This window comes from Tupaia chinensis, unplaced genomic scaffold (genome assembly GCF_000334495.1).
Source record: "Tupaia chinensis unplaced genomic scaffold, TupChi_1.0 Scaffold000187_1, whole genome shotgun sequence".
NCBI classification, from domain to species: domain Eukaryota; kingdom Metazoa; phylum Chordata; class Mammalia; order Scandentia; family Tupaiidae; genus Tupaia; species Tupaia belangeri.
The window spans coordinates 9,497-27,061 of NW_006159662.1; the positions used below are offsets into that span (position 1 = coordinate 9,497).

At 41.5% G+C, this 17,565-nt stretch overlaps 1 protein-coding gene across 2 annotated transcripts in view; it reads right to left on the bottom strand.

The window, feature by feature from the left end:
* MAP2K6 (mitogen-activated protein kinase kinase 6) overlaps positions 1-17,565 on the bottom strand; it is a 37,224-nt gene that overhangs the window by 6,255 nt on the left and 13,404 nt on the right. The window contains exons 5-10 of one of the 2 annotated variants that reach the window (XM_027771141.1): positions 14,735-14,851; positions 14,012-14,063; positions 10,357-10,484; positions 9,059-9,136; positions 7,807-7,946; positions 5,801-5,828 (exon numbers count right to left, since the gene is read on the bottom strand). In XM_027771141.1, coding sequence (XP_027626942.1) covers position 5,828; positions 7,807-7,946; positions 9,059-9,136; positions 10,357-10,484; positions 14,012-14,063; positions 14,735-14,851 — 516 coding nt within the window. In that variant the 3' untranslated portion in view covers positions 5,801-5,827. Of the gene's footprint in view, positions 1-5,800; positions 5,829-7,806; positions 7,947-9,058; positions 9,137-10,356; positions 10,485-14,011; positions 14,064-14,734; positions 14,852-17,565 lie in introns of those variants that run through there. The other variant, XM_014587153.2, reaches the window with a different exon arrangement.

Genomic DNA, 17,565 nt, shown 5'->3' on the forward strand with positions numbered 1-17,565 from the left:
AGAAAAGCACCCCCCCCTGCCACTCTGCTTATGGCTTGGCTCGTACCTACATCCTGAGAGTCTCTAGGGCTATACTGATGACTCTCCCCTGGAGGTGACATTGGTCCCCAAGGGCCACCTCACAATGTCTAGAGGCCTTTTTAGTTGTCACCCTGGGGGCAGGGTGTTACTGGCATCTAATTGGTTGAGACTACTGAATGTCGTTAAACATCCTGTAATGCACAGGGTGATCCTCACAATGAAGAATGATCCAGCCCAAAATCTTACTAGTGCAGAGGGTAAGCAACCTTGGGGCGTGCATACTAGGTGTGTGTTGAGGGGAGGGCAGAGGGATCCTCTTTTTTACTACCTCCTACCTTCTTTCCTGAGATGGAATTCACTTAAAAGAAACATCTCCAACTGATTCGACTGTCATTTGGACACATTCTCAGCACAACTCCCGCCCCACCACCTCAGGAAGTCAAAGATTTTCTTACTAAGTTCAAAAACCTAGTTCACCTAGAAAGAAATGCAGACGAAGAAAAGTGATCCTAAGAGCACTGCTGACTTGCATCTCTACCCTAGTTAAAAACCAAAAATAAAACAGGGGCCAGCAGATGGCATGGTGGTTAAGGCCCTGGATTCCTACAGGGTTGACTGCAGTTTAAATCCCAGACCCAGAGGCTTCGGACACACCAGATGCATGTGCATGCATGTTCAAAATCCCAAGAGGACAATGAAGGAGAAGGGACTGCAGCATAGCCATCGCCCCCCCGCCCCGCCCCACCACAAAGAGTGATTTCTCTCTTCCTCTCTCTATCTCTCTCTGGTGAACACACCCCCCCTATTTCAAAAACCTGAAAACAAAAACAAAAAGTCTAAGGTACAAACAGCTCTGAATTTCCAGCTACTGTTCAAAACAAATCAAAACCCAGAAGTTTTTCTCTACAATTTGAACAATCTGGTTTACTCATCAATAGTGAAATACACAAATGGAACATAAACAAAATCCATACTCAATTTTCAAGTGATTGACTCTGGGGATGTCTATTTAACCCTTAGCTCTGCATTGAACCTGAAACATTCTCATTGAGAGCCACAGCCCACCTCTCTGGTATTAGCTTTCATTGGTCAGCAAGTAAACCATGGGAATAATAGAAAGGAAAGCTTGTTTCTCACATATTAAAAGGATGACCTCAGGATGGGCAGGTGGCAGAGTGGTTAAGGTGCTGGAATTCAACACGGTTGACCATGGTTCAAGTCCCAGACCTGGTGACTTGAAACTCATGCAGAGTGCCTGGGCATGCATGCCCAAACTCCCAAAAGGAGAATGGAGAAGTGATTGCAGTGTGGCCATCTCCCAAGGGGGTGAGTTCTCTCTTTCTTTTTCTCTCAATCTTTCTGTTTCTTCAGCTAGCACATAGGCCCTATGGCAAAAACCCCTCAAAATTTTTTTCCAAAGATGGCCTCTTTTACCAATCAGGGATCTTTGTGATTTTTGACCTCTAGTTTAGTAAATAAGATATCAAAACAAGACTCTTTTTTGTTAAACAAGTGAACCTAAATGCTAAGCACCAGCAGTTAGCGTAATGGCTATGTCACTGAACTCCCATGTAGCTGAACGCAGTTCAAGTCCTGGACCCTGTGGCTTAAACTCACGCCAGGCACATGTGCGTGCATGCCCAAGATCCCAAGAGAAGAATGGAGGAGAAGGGATTGTGGCATGGCTAACCCCTCCGGGGGTGATTTATCGCTTTCTATCTCTCTGTCTCTCTCTCTCTCTGGCGAGCACACATGCCCTATAGCAAAAACCTCTCCAAAGAAAAGAAAATCTGGGGAAAGAACTAAAGTTGAGCCATCATAAAGTGTTTATGATTTCTAAAACCTCAGAGACTACTAGTCAATAGGCTAGTCCTTGACTTATGGTGCCTGAATGGGAAATGTGAAACTTACCCCAAGCAATACTGCAGAGTATTAATGGAAAATACCTACACAGCAAAGCAAGGTTATTTGCTGAATATAACTGATATAACCTATTCTTCCATCTTTCAAATCAAGAACACTTCAAACCATAGGCTAAGAATAGCAAAATACTCAGGATAAGTTTTGGGAAAAAGCAAATTTTCCATGTTTAATAGGAAGTGCTTGAAATTCAGTATAAAATAACAACTGCAGAGTTCAAAGCTACACCAATTTCTTTTTGGATTTGAGTCAGACTTTTGAATTTTTAAGTGGCTTGTCATTTTCAAGCGTGCAATTAGCTAACTGCCCTAATTCCCCTTCCAAATGCCACAACACACGCTTCTGACCATAGCTGACACTCAAAAACAGCTTCATGCTGTCTCGAGACTGGTGAACCTGAAGTTTATGCTGACCAGAGGATTTCTGCCTATTTGAATTCTCTGATCATTTCCAAGAAGGGCCATTTGGTCCATCCACAGAATAAAAACACATTGAGACTCTCAAGCCATACATTTGTCAGCTAAATAAATATCCAGTGCGTCCTTTCACTGGCCTTCCTGAACAAGTAAGCGACTGCATTTGATTGTCTCTGTTTTACACTGGTCACTCTGAGTCAGACAGAATGGATGTCTGGGTGGGCCTCCAACACACTCCAATATGCCATTGGGCTGAGCACTGAGCCTCTTCCACAAAACTAGAGGGAAAACAAAAAAACAAAGTCTGGCTACTTTAGTACTTGCCAGTCGATTTTCAGTGACTTCCTTTTATGAATCTATAGGAAGAACTAATGGTGCAAAGCATAAGCCTGCTAGGATTCCATTTCCTTTGAGAAATTCATTTAACTTTTCTGCAAGACTAGAATGTAAGGCTTTTGTATTAGACTTCTTTTTATAAATTTTAAAATAAGACCTGGTGAGTCTTACTCATTCCCAAAACTCTCTAAGATTTCAATGGTAAGAAAGTCATATATGGGGGAAAAAGGAATAAAATATCATTCAGGAGTCTTGCTTCAAATAAGTATAGAAAAGAAGAGTTTGCAAGAAATCATTGTCTCATTGACCTTTCAATCTTTCAGTTTAAAAGTAATAAATGATTTTTTTTTCCCTTCAATACATTTCTCTGATGTTATTGTAAAAAAAAAAAAAAATGCAGGAGCTGGAACTCTGGGCTCTAGATTTACTATAATTTTGGGTGCAATGATGAAAGCCTGGAAGTACATTCTTCTCCACCCACAAACTGTGATTACTGTCAGCCAATGAGCAGTGATCAGTGCTGATGGGCCATGGGAGGGGCTACCAGTGGATTCCCTGGATGTAGGTGTATGGTACCCAGCAGCACCGAGATGACACTAAATGCTGAGGTAGGACACATCCCATGAAAGCTCACAAATTCTCCGGGACCAGCAGATGGTGAAGCAGTTGCATCGCTGGATTCCCACGTGGCCAACTGAATTGAGTCCCAGACCCTGTGACTTGAAACTCACAATGGGAGTGTGTGCATGCCCAAGAACCCAGGAGGAGAGTGGAGGAGAAGAGATTGCTTGCTGCGTGGTCATCCCCCCAGGGGGTGATTTTTCACTTCTCTCACTTACCCTCTCACTGTGTTTGTCTGTTTCTCTCTCTCCAGCAAGCCTCCGCTCCCTAAAGCAAATACCTATCCCCCAGCAAAAAAATAAATAAACTATCTGACAGGTCATCTAGGCTGTGTGTAATGCACCCTTTGTGAATGTGTAGCCCAGAAGCAGATGTTGGAGCTAAAAACACAAGTATGTATCTTGACATCTAAGAATAAATATTTCAGTCACCAAATCAGTGTATTTGGTTTTTTGGTTTTTTTTGTTTTGTTTTTTTTGTTTTTCCTACTTAAATACAGAGAGTTGGAGCTTTTTGAGAAGTTTTGAAGGATAGTAGTCTGATTATGTCATAAAAATAAAAAGAACACATGGAAACCAATAAAAGAAGGGTCTTCTTATAAAGATGAAGCTCAATAATATAACTTCATTTTTTGAAAAGTGAAGGAACAGGCAATAAAAGGGAGTTATGCTTGTCGGGGCGGCATCTTTTCCATTATCAGGAAAGGGAAGAATTGTTCTTCAGTAACTATTATTTTTCTATTCCTTCAACCCAGCTCCAGATCTAACTAAAAATTGTCATTAATAAAACAAGTGAAATAACTACACTGTTATTCGATGGTGGTATGTTTCCAGATATTAATATATATGAAAAATAAAATTACCCCCATAAAGATCTGAGCCAGTCATAAGATCTAAAGGACAAAACAAAACATAAAAATCAGTGCCATTTTTTGAACCATGAGACAATGTTCTCAAATAAGTTTGTTCCAAAATAAGTTAATGTTCATCCTCAGGGGGTATCAAAGAAAATACAGTGGTAGTTTATGGCAAGCAAAAACATTACTGACCTGGGACCTGAATTGGGAAAGCCTACACTCTCAGAGCCCAACTGAGCATGAGTAAAAATGCTCATAAAATTCAGAATTAATGTTCCCCTTCTATTTCCCAATTCCCATACCAACAAAAATGACTCACTAGTTTACCACAACTGATATTCTCAAGTATCGAATTCTTCTACCAGAACTATAACACTGAAAGTTTGAAGAAGAAAAATGTATCCTTCTAAGTTGAAATGATCCGAGTTTTGTTTCTATTATTATTTTTTAAAGAAACCCCAAAGCAAGACAGATTGACTTATTTGAGTGCAAAGGAAATAGCACAGAGTTCACAGAATTAACTGTTCCAGGAAAGCTGGACCATGTCTAGAGTTCAAAATTTTTTAATTATTGGGACCAGCAGTTAGCGTAATGGCTATGTAGCTGGACTCCCATGTAGTCGACTGCAGTTTACGTCCCGGACTCAGTGGCTTAGAATTCACGCTGGGCACGTGTGCGTGCCTGCCCAAGATCCCAAGAGGAGAACAGAGGAGAAGGGATTGCAGCGTGGCCATCCCCCCTGGGGGGTGATTTCTCACTTTCTGTCTCTCTGTCTGTCTCTATCTGTCTGGCGAGTACACGCGCCCTATAGCAAAAACCTCTCAAAAATTTTTTAATTATTGAACTATATAGTAGCTGGGACTAAAATTAAAAGAGAAAGAAAGGGGGCTGAGGGGCAGCCATGAAGACATTACAGGGTTATGGAGGGGGGTACACAGTGTGGTCACCACACAAACAACGATAATACAGGTATCTGGAATTTCCACATAGTGCACATATCTTAAAATGAAAAAAAAAATCTCTCAAGGTTCTCATTTTTAACTATCTGTAAAAAGATTTAATTTTCAGAGCTGGCCCAGTAGTCCAATAGTTCAGCGCTATGCGTGAGGAACCAGATTCTGTGTGGCTGACCGCAGCTCAAATCGCAGTGCTGGTGACTTAGAAAGCATGCTGGGTGCATGTGCATGTGCGCCCAAAGTCCTGACGGTCTAGAGAAATGGAGGAAAAGTATTACAGCATGACCTTGACCCAGAGAGAGGGAATGCATTCTCTCTCACTCTCTTTCTCTCCCGCATGTGTGCGCACATATACCCACTGGCGATAAATGTAAAAATTAATAAATGGTTGTATTTTTTTTTTTTTGGTAGAAGTTTTTGCCTTAGGGCTCATGCACTTGCCGGAGAAACAGAGAAACAGACAGTGAGAGGAAAAGTTTGAAATCATCCCCCCCAAGGGAGGATAGCCACGCCACAATCCCTTCTCCTCCATTCTCCCCAGGGGATCTTGGGTACACACACACACACACACACACACGCGCCTGGCATGGGTTTCAAGCCATCAGGTCCGGGACTCAAACTGTGGTCAACCATGTGGGAGTCCAGTGAGGATACTAGAGGGCCATCTGCGGGTACCAATATTTGGATTCTTAAAGAAAAATTCTAAGTAAGAGAAAAAAATACTTTGGTGAGAAAAAATTAAATAATTGAATGATTTTTAAAAAAATATATCAGAGAAGATAAGAAGCTTTCTGAACACTAAGCACAGATTTTACCCAGGGTTCTCACCAAGGCTGTACATTAGAAGTGACTCAAGAACGTTTGAAAAGTATTGCTACTGAGGCCCTGCCCAGACCAATTAAATCAGAAATTCTGAAGGTGAGACCCAGGAAATAATACTTTTGAAAGGTCCTTGGAGTTTTATAAATGATCAGCTAGAAGTAAGAATCACTGAATTAAACTGGTGATTCACAATGGGAGACTCCTCTTTCTCAAACTTTCACACCAGCTTCCTTCTCACCAAAGTCTCTTGAAATACCCAGAATCTTGGGGAAAGAGGACAGATAGAAAAATGGCAATAGGCAAGAGAGTTAAAAAAGACTTCCCTAATCAGATACTTACCCCTTAGCCCTCTAGAGAACTACTGAGCTAAACTACCCCAAATCCCTCATTCCTTTTCCTATGTAACCTATGATTATCTTGGATAAAGTAAAAAAAATAATAAAGCAAAACAACAAAAAACAAATTCTTGAATCAAGAAGACAAAGTGATGAACCCTTCTCAATCTGGCCAGTTTACCACCACACTCAAACAGCCAAGAGGATGCACTTGAATAGCCCAAAGGATGTAGATCTAAAGAGGTACCCAACAACACACTGTACAGAGCTCAGGTCTCAGACCCTCTGTGGCATTTGTCCACAAACAAAAAAAGAAAGAACCATAGGCCAGCGTCATACAGCATTAGGGAAAAGTACCAAGGGGAGAAGGAGCCTAGGACTGACAAAAATCCCAGAGGTTTTAGTTTCATAGCAACGGACAGCTGCTTTGTCTCATCGTGTTTCCAATAACCTCTGTATTCAGAACACTCCTTCCAAAGAACACAAGAGGCATGGAATGGCCAAAGGTGTTGCTTTGCCTTCCTCTATACCTCAAGCTGGCCTCAGAGCTCCAGACCTTTCCTGAGCAGTGAGTGGTCAACATTGCTCCCCTCTGAAGGTCACAGCTGGGCCTGTCCCCATCTCTGAGCCCTAGTTATCCCAATTCTCATCTGCTTCTGCAGGATGCCCAAATAAATCAACTGGACTACTGTGTGCTTTATTCTTGGCACATAGTAATGAGCATTACCATCAATACATGGACACATCACAGTCACCATGAGAACAGAAATTAGTGAATTGTCTGGAGAAGACTGTCCCCTGCCACTTTCCTTGATGAAATTGGCTATTTCCATGAACACTTTACTATGGTTCTTGCCCTCCTCTTTCACTCCAACTTTTTTTTGGATTTTCTTCCCAGACCCCCAACATTATCCACTCTGTTCTAATGGGCAAGTATATCCACATTTAGCAAGTATTTTAGAGGATCCATGGTTCTGTAGCACTTTTTAGGAACCTAAATAACACTCTCACATCACCCAAAGTCATTATTTGCATGTATTCCTCATCCCTAGACCTCTAGCAGGTCCTACCACCTTTGTCTTTTATGGTCTAATCAACAACAAAATGCTTGTAGCTCTTCCAAAGGAGTTTTATACTTTTGTGAAACTCTGCATGATGTTCCTTCTGTCTGGAATGTCTTTCCTCTCTTACTTTCCTTTTGCTGGGAAAATATCTCTCAGGATCTCAGCTTGGTATCTCTCTCTACAGTGATGCCCTTGCTTGGTGTTTCCCAGTCCCAGTCTCCATCCCTGGTCTCTCCACACTGCACTATAGTCACTGATTTATGAGACTCCCCTCCTTGACTTTGAGCTCCCTGGGGGCAGGCATTGTGATAGAGTCATCTTTGTTTCTTCAGCACAGAGGTCTTCTTCCATAAATGCTTTCAGATGGATGTATGCATAATGGATTAAACCCGATGGAGGGAATTCATGAGAACTTGTCATCTTCTTTTCACTGACACTTGGGAAATGAGGCTCTCTTACCACTGTGAGGTAAAGTCAACAAACTCTGCAGAGAACTTGTCTGCTGGGAGTTGTGGTGATGGCTCCTCTACCACCTGTTTGAGCTGCTGAAAAGGGGTTCCCCACGAATCATAGGGAAACCGAAGGATGGCCAACTCGATCTGGTGGGGAGAAGAAACAGACACCAGTGTAAGTAGAGCTGCGTTAGGGAGTCAGCTCTGTTTCATTCCAAGAGAATAAGAGGAAAATACAGAACCAATATCAAAGTATACTTGGGGGAATTTAAAAACCTAATAACCTGCTCTTTAGCAACTTTCCCTAAACTCCTACTATTACAGATTTTCAAATATTATTTTTCTAGAGTCTACATTTAAACCTACTGAAACTGGGTCTCTCACTAGAACCCACTGTGGCAGGTCATTAAAACTGTGAGCCAACTGTAGAAAATTTTAGAATAGAAAGCAACCAATGTTCAAATGTTTGATCTGGAAACGTTTGGTCTCACCTTTACAGGCCTAAACGTCTGCTGCCATCTGCAGGTCCCTTGATGAAATGGAAAATAAAAGTAAGCTAGGACCAAATGACTGATCTTTTTTTGGACTTGCTCAAAGGCTATTTTGCTGTTAGAGGGTCACATGTTTTCTGGGCAGAGATGTGAAATACCTCACAGGATTTAATCAGCTGCTGTGTCTGGAAAGGAGCCAGGACCACAGTAGGTAATTCCAGACCTTGGTTATAGACTGGAAATTTATGATCACCAAGATACGAATAAGGCATGGCTATCTAACATTTAGGCTGTGCCTGCAGAAATTATCCTGTTTGTTGTCATCTCTTTGGGATGTACATGACTTTCACAATCAAGGCTACTATGGAAAACAACCTAGGAAGCACATGTGTCCTGGGTCCACACACCTTAGCGCTTTTTGTGTAGCTTAAGCTTCCTGCCTTGACTCAAATACTTTTAAACTACAAGGAAACTCTCAAATCCTCATTTTACAAATGAGAACATTTGCCCATGTGACCATGTCAGTTACTCAAGAGCATACAGCTGGTAAGAAGTAAAAATAAAGAGAAAAGTGAGTTTACCCAATCCCAGTTCATTATTTCTACTACATCACACTGCAAACAATAATCACTAGGAATCTCTTACTATCTGAAGTAGGAGAAGAAGCCCAGACCAGCATTTAGGGCATTTGTTTCTTGGCCCCAAAATCCACCTGATTACAACTTCATGCCCAGAACCTCATAGTCCACCATGAATATCATACACTACCATCGTGATGCCCAAACTCCAAATGTCAGACTTCACACTGTATCCCTTCTGGTTGAGCTCTGGGTTTATTCTTTCAGGCTGGAAAGGAGACAACAACTGAGAAACTGGATTGGCAATTGAGATGACATCACAATGCAGTAGTCCCTGGGAGTGGGGAGGTAATGCCAGCTGCCAAGTGATTTGTTTAAGTTAACATGCTTCCCAGGCCAAGAAGAACAGTAACTACAATAAATATGTCTCAGTGAGGTTGCCCTTTTTCTATATTAGTCTGTTCTTAGAGACAGTAATGGATCAAGGTCCCTTCACAAACTTCAGGAAGAACAGGGTGTGTAGTATAAAGCTACTTTACCCATCTAGAATTATTCCTGTTAAAATACTAACAGTCCAGAACTCATTTAAAAAATAAAAAGTCACAGGCTCCAGTATTAATAGACCAAAGCCATTATTAGCTAAGCATGGCCAGGAAGCTTTTCATTTTCAAGCCTAAGTCCATTTCCAAATATAATACAGTAGGAGTTTCTGCAGCTAAAAGGGATCTAAAGGTCTCCGCTAATGGCGATGAATCTCCACAGCTGTGAGGTTCTCTCATGACTAACCTAACTGCCTTGGTAAGGTTAATTAAATTCTACTTACTATCTTGTTCTCAGCAAACAAGGGAACACATCTGTAATTCAAGTAACCTGAAAGGTGCACAGGCTATATGTACTTTTCATGTTTCTTTTTCAAATAATCTATCTCTTTTACTTTTTAAAATAATATATACACAATTGGTCTGAATGTTTGTGTTCCCTCGAAATCCATAAGTTGAAACTTAACCACTTGTGTGATAGTATTGAGAGGTGGGGTTTTCATGAGGGGATTAGGTCTTGAAGATGGAGCTCTCACGAATGTGTTTATGCCCTCACAAAAGAAGCCCTCGAGAGACTCCTTATCCTTGCCAACGTATTAGGACACAGCAAGAAAGCACCATCTATGAGCCAGAAAAGCAGGTCCAAATCAGACACCAAATCTGCCGGTGCCTTGATCTGGAACTTAATAGCCTCCAAAACGGAGAGAAATAAATGCTGTTGTTTATAAACTACCCAGTTTATGGTATTTAGATATAGCAGCCTAAACAAAGACAGCATATGAAATAAGTGATTAAGGATTTATGATGGGGACTATGTGAAAAACACAGACTCATATTTCTTGAGTCTTGAGCACATTTCAATTTCTCTCTGTGGCCACACGTTTACATTTCCTGGCACGGTTTTCCAGCACTTGCACTCCCAGCTGCCACTCCCGGCTGCTGTTCTTACAGCCATGTACGGTTTGCAGCCTGCATCAATTGTTTTAGCAACAGAGTCCACCAGGTAGCCACTGATTCCAAAATCACACATCTTCACTTGGCCCAGAGTATTAATCAGCACGTTGGAAGGTTTGACGTCTGAAAGCAACAACAACCAGGAACCCATCATCGCAGGCAGCTTCAAAGATTCACTTCTCTACCACCAGAGGGCCGCAGATCTCCATTTGTCTTTCACCTTGTTCCCCAACTTGCCCAAGGAAATGATTATCACTAACCATTAACAGATTCACAATACCTTTTTTAGCTATCAACACTTTTCACTAATTTTCTCAAAGGCTTGATGGAGTTTATCTTTTCCAAGAAGTTTCCCAGACTACACTTTTCCAGTGATAATCTTGTCCTTGTTTTACATTCTACCTATACTTCCCTTTCAAATGAAAACAGTATGGGTAGTTTATTGATTTCTATGGGTTTATTGCATATCTATCTTATTCTTCTATCAAGAATTCCTACAAAAAAAAAAACTTTTTGGAGAGGTTTTTGCTATAGGGCGCGCGTGTGCTCGCCAGACAGACAGAGAGAGACAGAAAGCGAGAAATCCCCCCCCCCACCCCAGGGAGGATGGCCACGCCGCAATCCCTTCTCCTCCATTCTCCTCTTGGGATCCTGGGCATGCACGCACATGTGCCCAGTGTGAGTTTAAGCCACTGGGCCCAGGACTCGAACCACGGTCTACTATGTGGGAGTCCAGTGACATAGCCATTACGCTAACTGCTGGTCCCCCTACAAAAAATTTTAAGAATATATTTCCTTCTTGATTATGTGTCAGAGCATCAAATACAGTCCTGTATTAAAAATTAACAAACAAACAAACAAAACAGGCTTTAAAAGTGATTATAGGGTATGGAAGCCTTAGCAGTAAGTGAAGGAAGCCAGATTATGAAAGACAGGTTTGTATGTCCTGGCTCGATACATACCAAATGTCTGTGTTCTCTAGAAAAAGCAAAAAGACTGGAAGGTCTAATAGCAGGGAGGGCAACTGCAGATACTAGAGGTAGCTGGGGGGAGGTAAGAGAAAGAGGGAGGGAGGAAGAGGAACAGGGAAAACAAACAAACAAACAATACACTTCTCACATACACACACATATAAAGTTATTTGCTGATGATAATGTATATGATAACGTCTTTGTCTTGACTGATATGCACTATATTCATGCTGGAAAAAACCATGGTGTACATTGTACAAATGTATAGTGATTAACGGTAAATATTAATTTTTAAAAGAAGTGATTATAGGGTGATCCCACAACAGTTCCGTTCTATACACAGGGAATCAGTCCCACATGGCCAACCACAGCTGAAAGCCTGGCCCCAGTGGCTTGACAGCCTTGCAGGATACATGTGTGTGTGTGTGTGCCCCAAATCCTGATTGAATGAAGAAATGGAGGAGAAAGAATGGCGGCATAATCGTGCACCACTGAGGCCAAGGGGAGGTGCTATCTCTCTCACTTTTTCTCTCTGGCAAGTACATGCACCCTTTGTCAATTAAAAAAATAATAGTAAGTGATTTTAAAAGATAAATGAATGGCTAGGATATGGATAAATAGGTATATGAGTGGACGAGTTTGTACACGGGTTGATAGGTACTGTCATTTTTTCTAAGCATTTTTGCTTAGAAAAACAGAAAAAGAAGCCATGACTTTTCCAACAATCTAGTAAATAAAAGGTGGTAATAGACCAATAGGAAGGAAGAAAGGGAAGAACTGACGAAAGAAAGATAGAATCATTTTATCCCAGCTCCTGCAACAGTTCTGCTTCATACCGGAGCATTTCAGGCTTTAATGAATCACTCAGGCCTCTTGTTAAAATGCAAGTCCTGGGTTTAAGCCACTGGGCCCAGGACTCGAACCACGGTCTACTATGTGGGAGTCCAGTGACATAGCCATTACGCTAACTGCTGGTCCCCCTACAAAAAATTTTAAGAATATATTTCCTTCTTGATTATGTGTCAGAGCATCAAATACAGTCCTGTATTAAAAATTAACAAACAAACAAACAAAACAGGCTTTAAAAGTGATTATAGGGTATGGAAGCCTTAGCAGTAAGTGAAGGAAGCCAGATTATGAAAGACAGGTTTGTATGTCCTGGCTCGATACATACCAAATGTCTGTGTTCTCTAGAAAAAGCAAAAAGACTGGAAGGTCTAATAGCAGGGAGGGCAACTGCAGATACTAGAGGTAGCTGGGGGGAGGTAAGAGAAAGAGGGAGGGAGGAAGAGGAACAGGGAAAACAAACAAACAAACAATACACTTCTCACATACACACACATATAAAGTTATTTGCTGATGATAATGTATATGATAACGTCTTTGTCTTGACTGATATGCACTATATTCATGCTGGAAAAAACCATGGTGTACATTGTACAAATGTATAGTGATTAACGGTAAATATTAATTTTTAAAAGAAGTGATTATAGGGTGATCCCACAACAGTTCCGTTCTATACACAGGGAATCAGTCCCACATGGCCAACCACAGCTGAAAGCCTGGCCCCAGTGGCTTGACAGCCTTGCAGGATACATGTGTGTGTGTGTGTGCCCCAAATCCTGATTGAATGAAGAAATGGAGGAGAAAGAATGGCGGCATAATCGTGCACCACTGAGGCCAAGGGGAGGTGCTATCTCTCTCACTTTTTCTCTCTGGCAAGTACATGCACCCTTTGTCAATTAAAAAAATAATAGTAAGTGATTTTAAAAGATAAATGAATGGCTAGGATATGGATAAATAGGTATATGAGTGGACGAGTTTGTACACGGGTTGATAGGTACTGTCATTTTTTCTAAGCATTTTTGCTTAGAAAAACAGAAAAAGAAGCCATGACTTTTCCAACAATCTAGTAAATAAAAGGTGGTAATAGACCAATAGGAAGGAAGAAAGGGAAGAACTGACGAAAGAAAGATAGAATCATTTTATCCCAGCTCCTGCAACAGTTCTGCTTCATACCGGAGCATTTCAGGCTTTAATGAATCACTCAGGCCTCTTGTTAAAATGCAAGTCCTGGGACCAGCAGTGGCATAACGGTTGTATCACTAGACTACCACATGGCCAACCTCAGTTCAAGTCCCAGACTTGGTGGCATAAAAATCACACTAGGCACACATGTGTGCATGCCCAAGATCCCAAGAGGAGAATGCAGAAGGGATTGCAGTGTGGCCATCCATTCTGGGGGGGAAGGGGTCCTCACTTTCCCCCTGTTTCCTCCCCCCAACCATGAGCACATGTACCCTAAGGCAAAAATCTCTCAATCAATAAATAAAATGCAGGTTCTAAGATCCACAATTCTCTTTGACACTTTTACAAAATGAATTTTCACCATAGTTTCTAAAACTCGCAACGGCGTAAATCCCACTGCCTGGCTTGGTAAAAGGTAATTTGGGTTCAATTTAGGTATAACATAGTCCATGTCTTGTTCTTATGTCTGCAGCCAAGAAAAAGAAAAGCTCCTCATATGATTTTCTATCGCATCCCAAAGGAAAGCCCCTAGTACTCTTGCCTGACTCAGTTCCACTTCCACCAGGAGAAGGGGGCACCACAAGGGGGAATTCCAGGTAAAAGACATGAACTCTAATAAGGAACAGCCAAGGGAGCCCTCTGGGTGCTTACCTCGATGAATGACAGAGAGCTTACTGTGCAAATGTTCTAATGCTTTTACAATCTGCAAGAGAAACACGAGATGGGCTTATTTACCCTATCACTAAGAAGAAACTAAATATTAAGTACATCCAGTTTTATTATCCCTGCTATAAGATCACAAGGGGAAGTATTTTCTCAAATAGTGAGAGTTCTATCCTGAAAAATACACAGGAAAAATTTCACAAATTGGACTCCAACCACCAGAGAGAACAATATCAGGTAGCAGAGAGGATGTCTCATACAGCTAATTTTTTATTTGATCTTGAACTTTCTTTCTCCACTCTACTTTTCTGAGTTTTTATAGTCATTAAGGTAGTATCCCTTATTCCCATTTCTTTTCCTTCTTCTTCCTTCTATGCCTATTAGCCTTAAGAAAACATTTAAAAATCTACAAGTAAAAATCAAAATAAACTTTATCAAAACATAGACACCAGAAATGTGGTCATGGCAGGTGAACACACTGCTTGCAGGCATTTAAAGGAGCTTGCGAAAGCAAGTCAGTGGTAGAATCTCCTACACAGTACTCAGAAAGAAAAGCATTGATTCATCCACCCATCTATGTAGTCATGCATTCAACAGACATGCATTGGATGGCAGTTAAGGTCCAGGTAGAGTTTCTTCATACCAGGAATATAAAGACCCAAGAGCCTAGAATTCTCATTCTCCTTGTAGTAGCGTTCATGATGTACTCACAGAAACTGCTATTTTCCCTAAGATGTCCTCTGGGATTGTTTGGCCTTTATCAATCACTTGTTTGTAGAATTTGTCTAGCGAAGTATCCATGAGCTCCATGCAGATCCACACATCACCCTGGATACCATTTTATTCAGGGACAAAGAAGAAAGAAAAGGGGAAAGAAGCAGTTAATATCTGCCCTGAAGAACTATTTCTTGCAAAAGTTTTTGGAGGAAAAGTATGGTTTCCCTCCAAGAGCTCAAAGAAATACATCAACAACTACAGTTATTATTAAAGAACAAACTATCAGCCAGTGGAGCAGAACCTGCATGGGATCTCCCACTCCTCAGTGAAAACTAGACTGACCACCAACAGCCAGAAGCAAAAGAAGCCCAGAAAGCCAAGTCTTTTCTGTTACTGCCATCCAAAGGTTACATCTAGATGCCCACTTCATATCTGCTCTTCCAGACTGAGCACCAAGAGTCAATCAAAAGGCTGATTTTAAGAGTGAAGTGAGAGCCAGCAGGTGGTGCAGAGATTAAGGCACTGGGCTCCCAAATTGCTGACCACAGTTCAAGTCCCAGATCCAGAGGCTTGAAACTCACGAGGGTGCATGTGCATGCATGACCAAAATCACAAGACGAGAATGAAGAAGAAGGGATTGTGATGTGGCCGTACCCTCCCAGGGGGTGATTTCTCACTTTCTTTTTCTCTCCGTCACTCTACAAGCACACACGCCCTATAGCAAAAATCTCTCTCTAAAATAAAAGAGTGAAGTCATGGGGCTAGATGGTAGCACAGCAATAGCACAGTTGGACCCACACGAGAAAGATGCTGGGTTCACATCCCAGTACTTCCCTGAGCACACTGGTGTATGCATACTCATGATCCAGGCTGGTTGAGACTGGAGCTAGATCATAGGGTGGGGACCTATAGATGGCACTCTCTCCCTGTCTCACTCAGAATAAATAAATAGGCTTTTTAAAAAGTCAGGTTACATAGTGCACAAGACAGATACATGAAGCTTACAAAGTAGACAAAATTTTTAAAAAATAAAATAATTCATATTTTAAAAAATCTATACTCAATCTGTAGATACAGACAGATCTGCCAAAATAGACAAACCAAAAGAGAAAAGAGTCTGAGCAACTTTAAAAGAACTAAAGACATTTGAAAATAGCATAATTTCAAGCCAACCTTGCACCAGGGCATATTGCCACTGCACACATTTAAGATCTTCTACACAGATGTGTCAAACAAGAGTGCCATGACTGTGCATGGTATCAACACCATCACAAGACCTTCTCTTCAAGTTACTGTTGTCCTTGGACTCTGAAGTGAAGAGTCACCTACCTCCCGGAAGAGTGCACCATAAAAGGTGACAGTGAAAGGACAGTCCACTGTCCTCATGGAAATATCCAAATCCATCAGTAGTCGTTTCTGCTCCTGGCTATTTACTGTGGCCCGGATCCGCTGGAGGGAAAGGCATGGAAAATTATGGTTATTACTCTGGGGATGTGTCAGAAAAGAAGGTTTGGATTTTATAAAGTCCCATTCTTTGGCCAGTTCATGGCCTGATGGTTAAGACAGCTGGATCCCACATGGCCAGGGACACAATTTGAGTCTCAGATCTGGCAGCTTGTAAAACACACCAGGTGCACATGTGTGCACGTCCAAAATCCCCACCCTGGATACCATTTTATTCAGGGACAAAGAAGAAAGAAAAGGGGAAAGAAGCAGTTAATATCTGCCCTGAAGAACTATTTCTTGCAAAAGTTTTTGGAGGAAAAGTATGGTTTCCCTCCAAGAGCTCAAAGAAATACATCAACAACTACAGTTATTATTAAAGAACAAACTATCAGCCAGTGGAGCAGAACCTGCATGGGATCTCCCACTCCTCAGTGAAAACTAGACTGACCACCAACAGCCAGAAGCAAAAGAAGCCCAGAAAGCCAAGTCTTTTCTGTTACTGCCATCCAAAGGTTACATCTAGATGCCCACTTCATATCTGCTCTTCCAGACTGAGCACCAAGAGTCAATCAAAAGGCTGATTTTAAGAGTGAAGTGAGAGCCAGCAGGTGGTGCAGAGATTAAGGCACTGGGCTCCCAAATTGCTGACCACAGTTCAAGTCCCAGATCCAGAGGCTTGAAACTCACGAGGGTGCATGTGCATGCATGACCAAAATCACAAGACGAGAATGAAGAAGAAGGGATTGTGATGTGGCCGTACCCTCCCAGGGGGTGATTTCTCACTTTCTTTTTCTCTCCGTCACTCTACAAGCACACACGCCCTATAGCAAAAATCTCTCTCTAAAATAAAAGAGTGAAGTCATGGGGCTAGATGGTAGCACAGCAATAGCACAGTTGGACCCACACGAGAAAGATGCTGGGTTCACATCCCAGTACTTCCCTGAGCACACTGGTGTATGCATACTCATGATCCAGGCTGGTTGAGACTGGAGCTAGATCATAGGGTGGGGACCTATAGATGGCACTCTCTCCCTGTCTCACTCAGAATAAATAAATAGGCTTTTTAAAAAGTCAGGTTACATAGTGCACAAGACAGATACATGAAGCTTACAAAGTAGACAAAATTTTTAAAAAATAAAATAATTCATATTTTAAAAAATCTATACTCAATCTGTAGATACAGACAGATCTGCCAAAATAGACAAACCAAAAGAGAAAAGAGTCTGAGCAACTTTAAAAGAACTAAAGACATTTGAAAATAGCATAATTTCAAGCCAACCTTGCACCAGGGCATATTGCCACTGCACACATTTAAGATCTTCTACACAGATGTGTCAAACAAGAGTGCCATGACTGTGCATGGTATCAACACCATCACA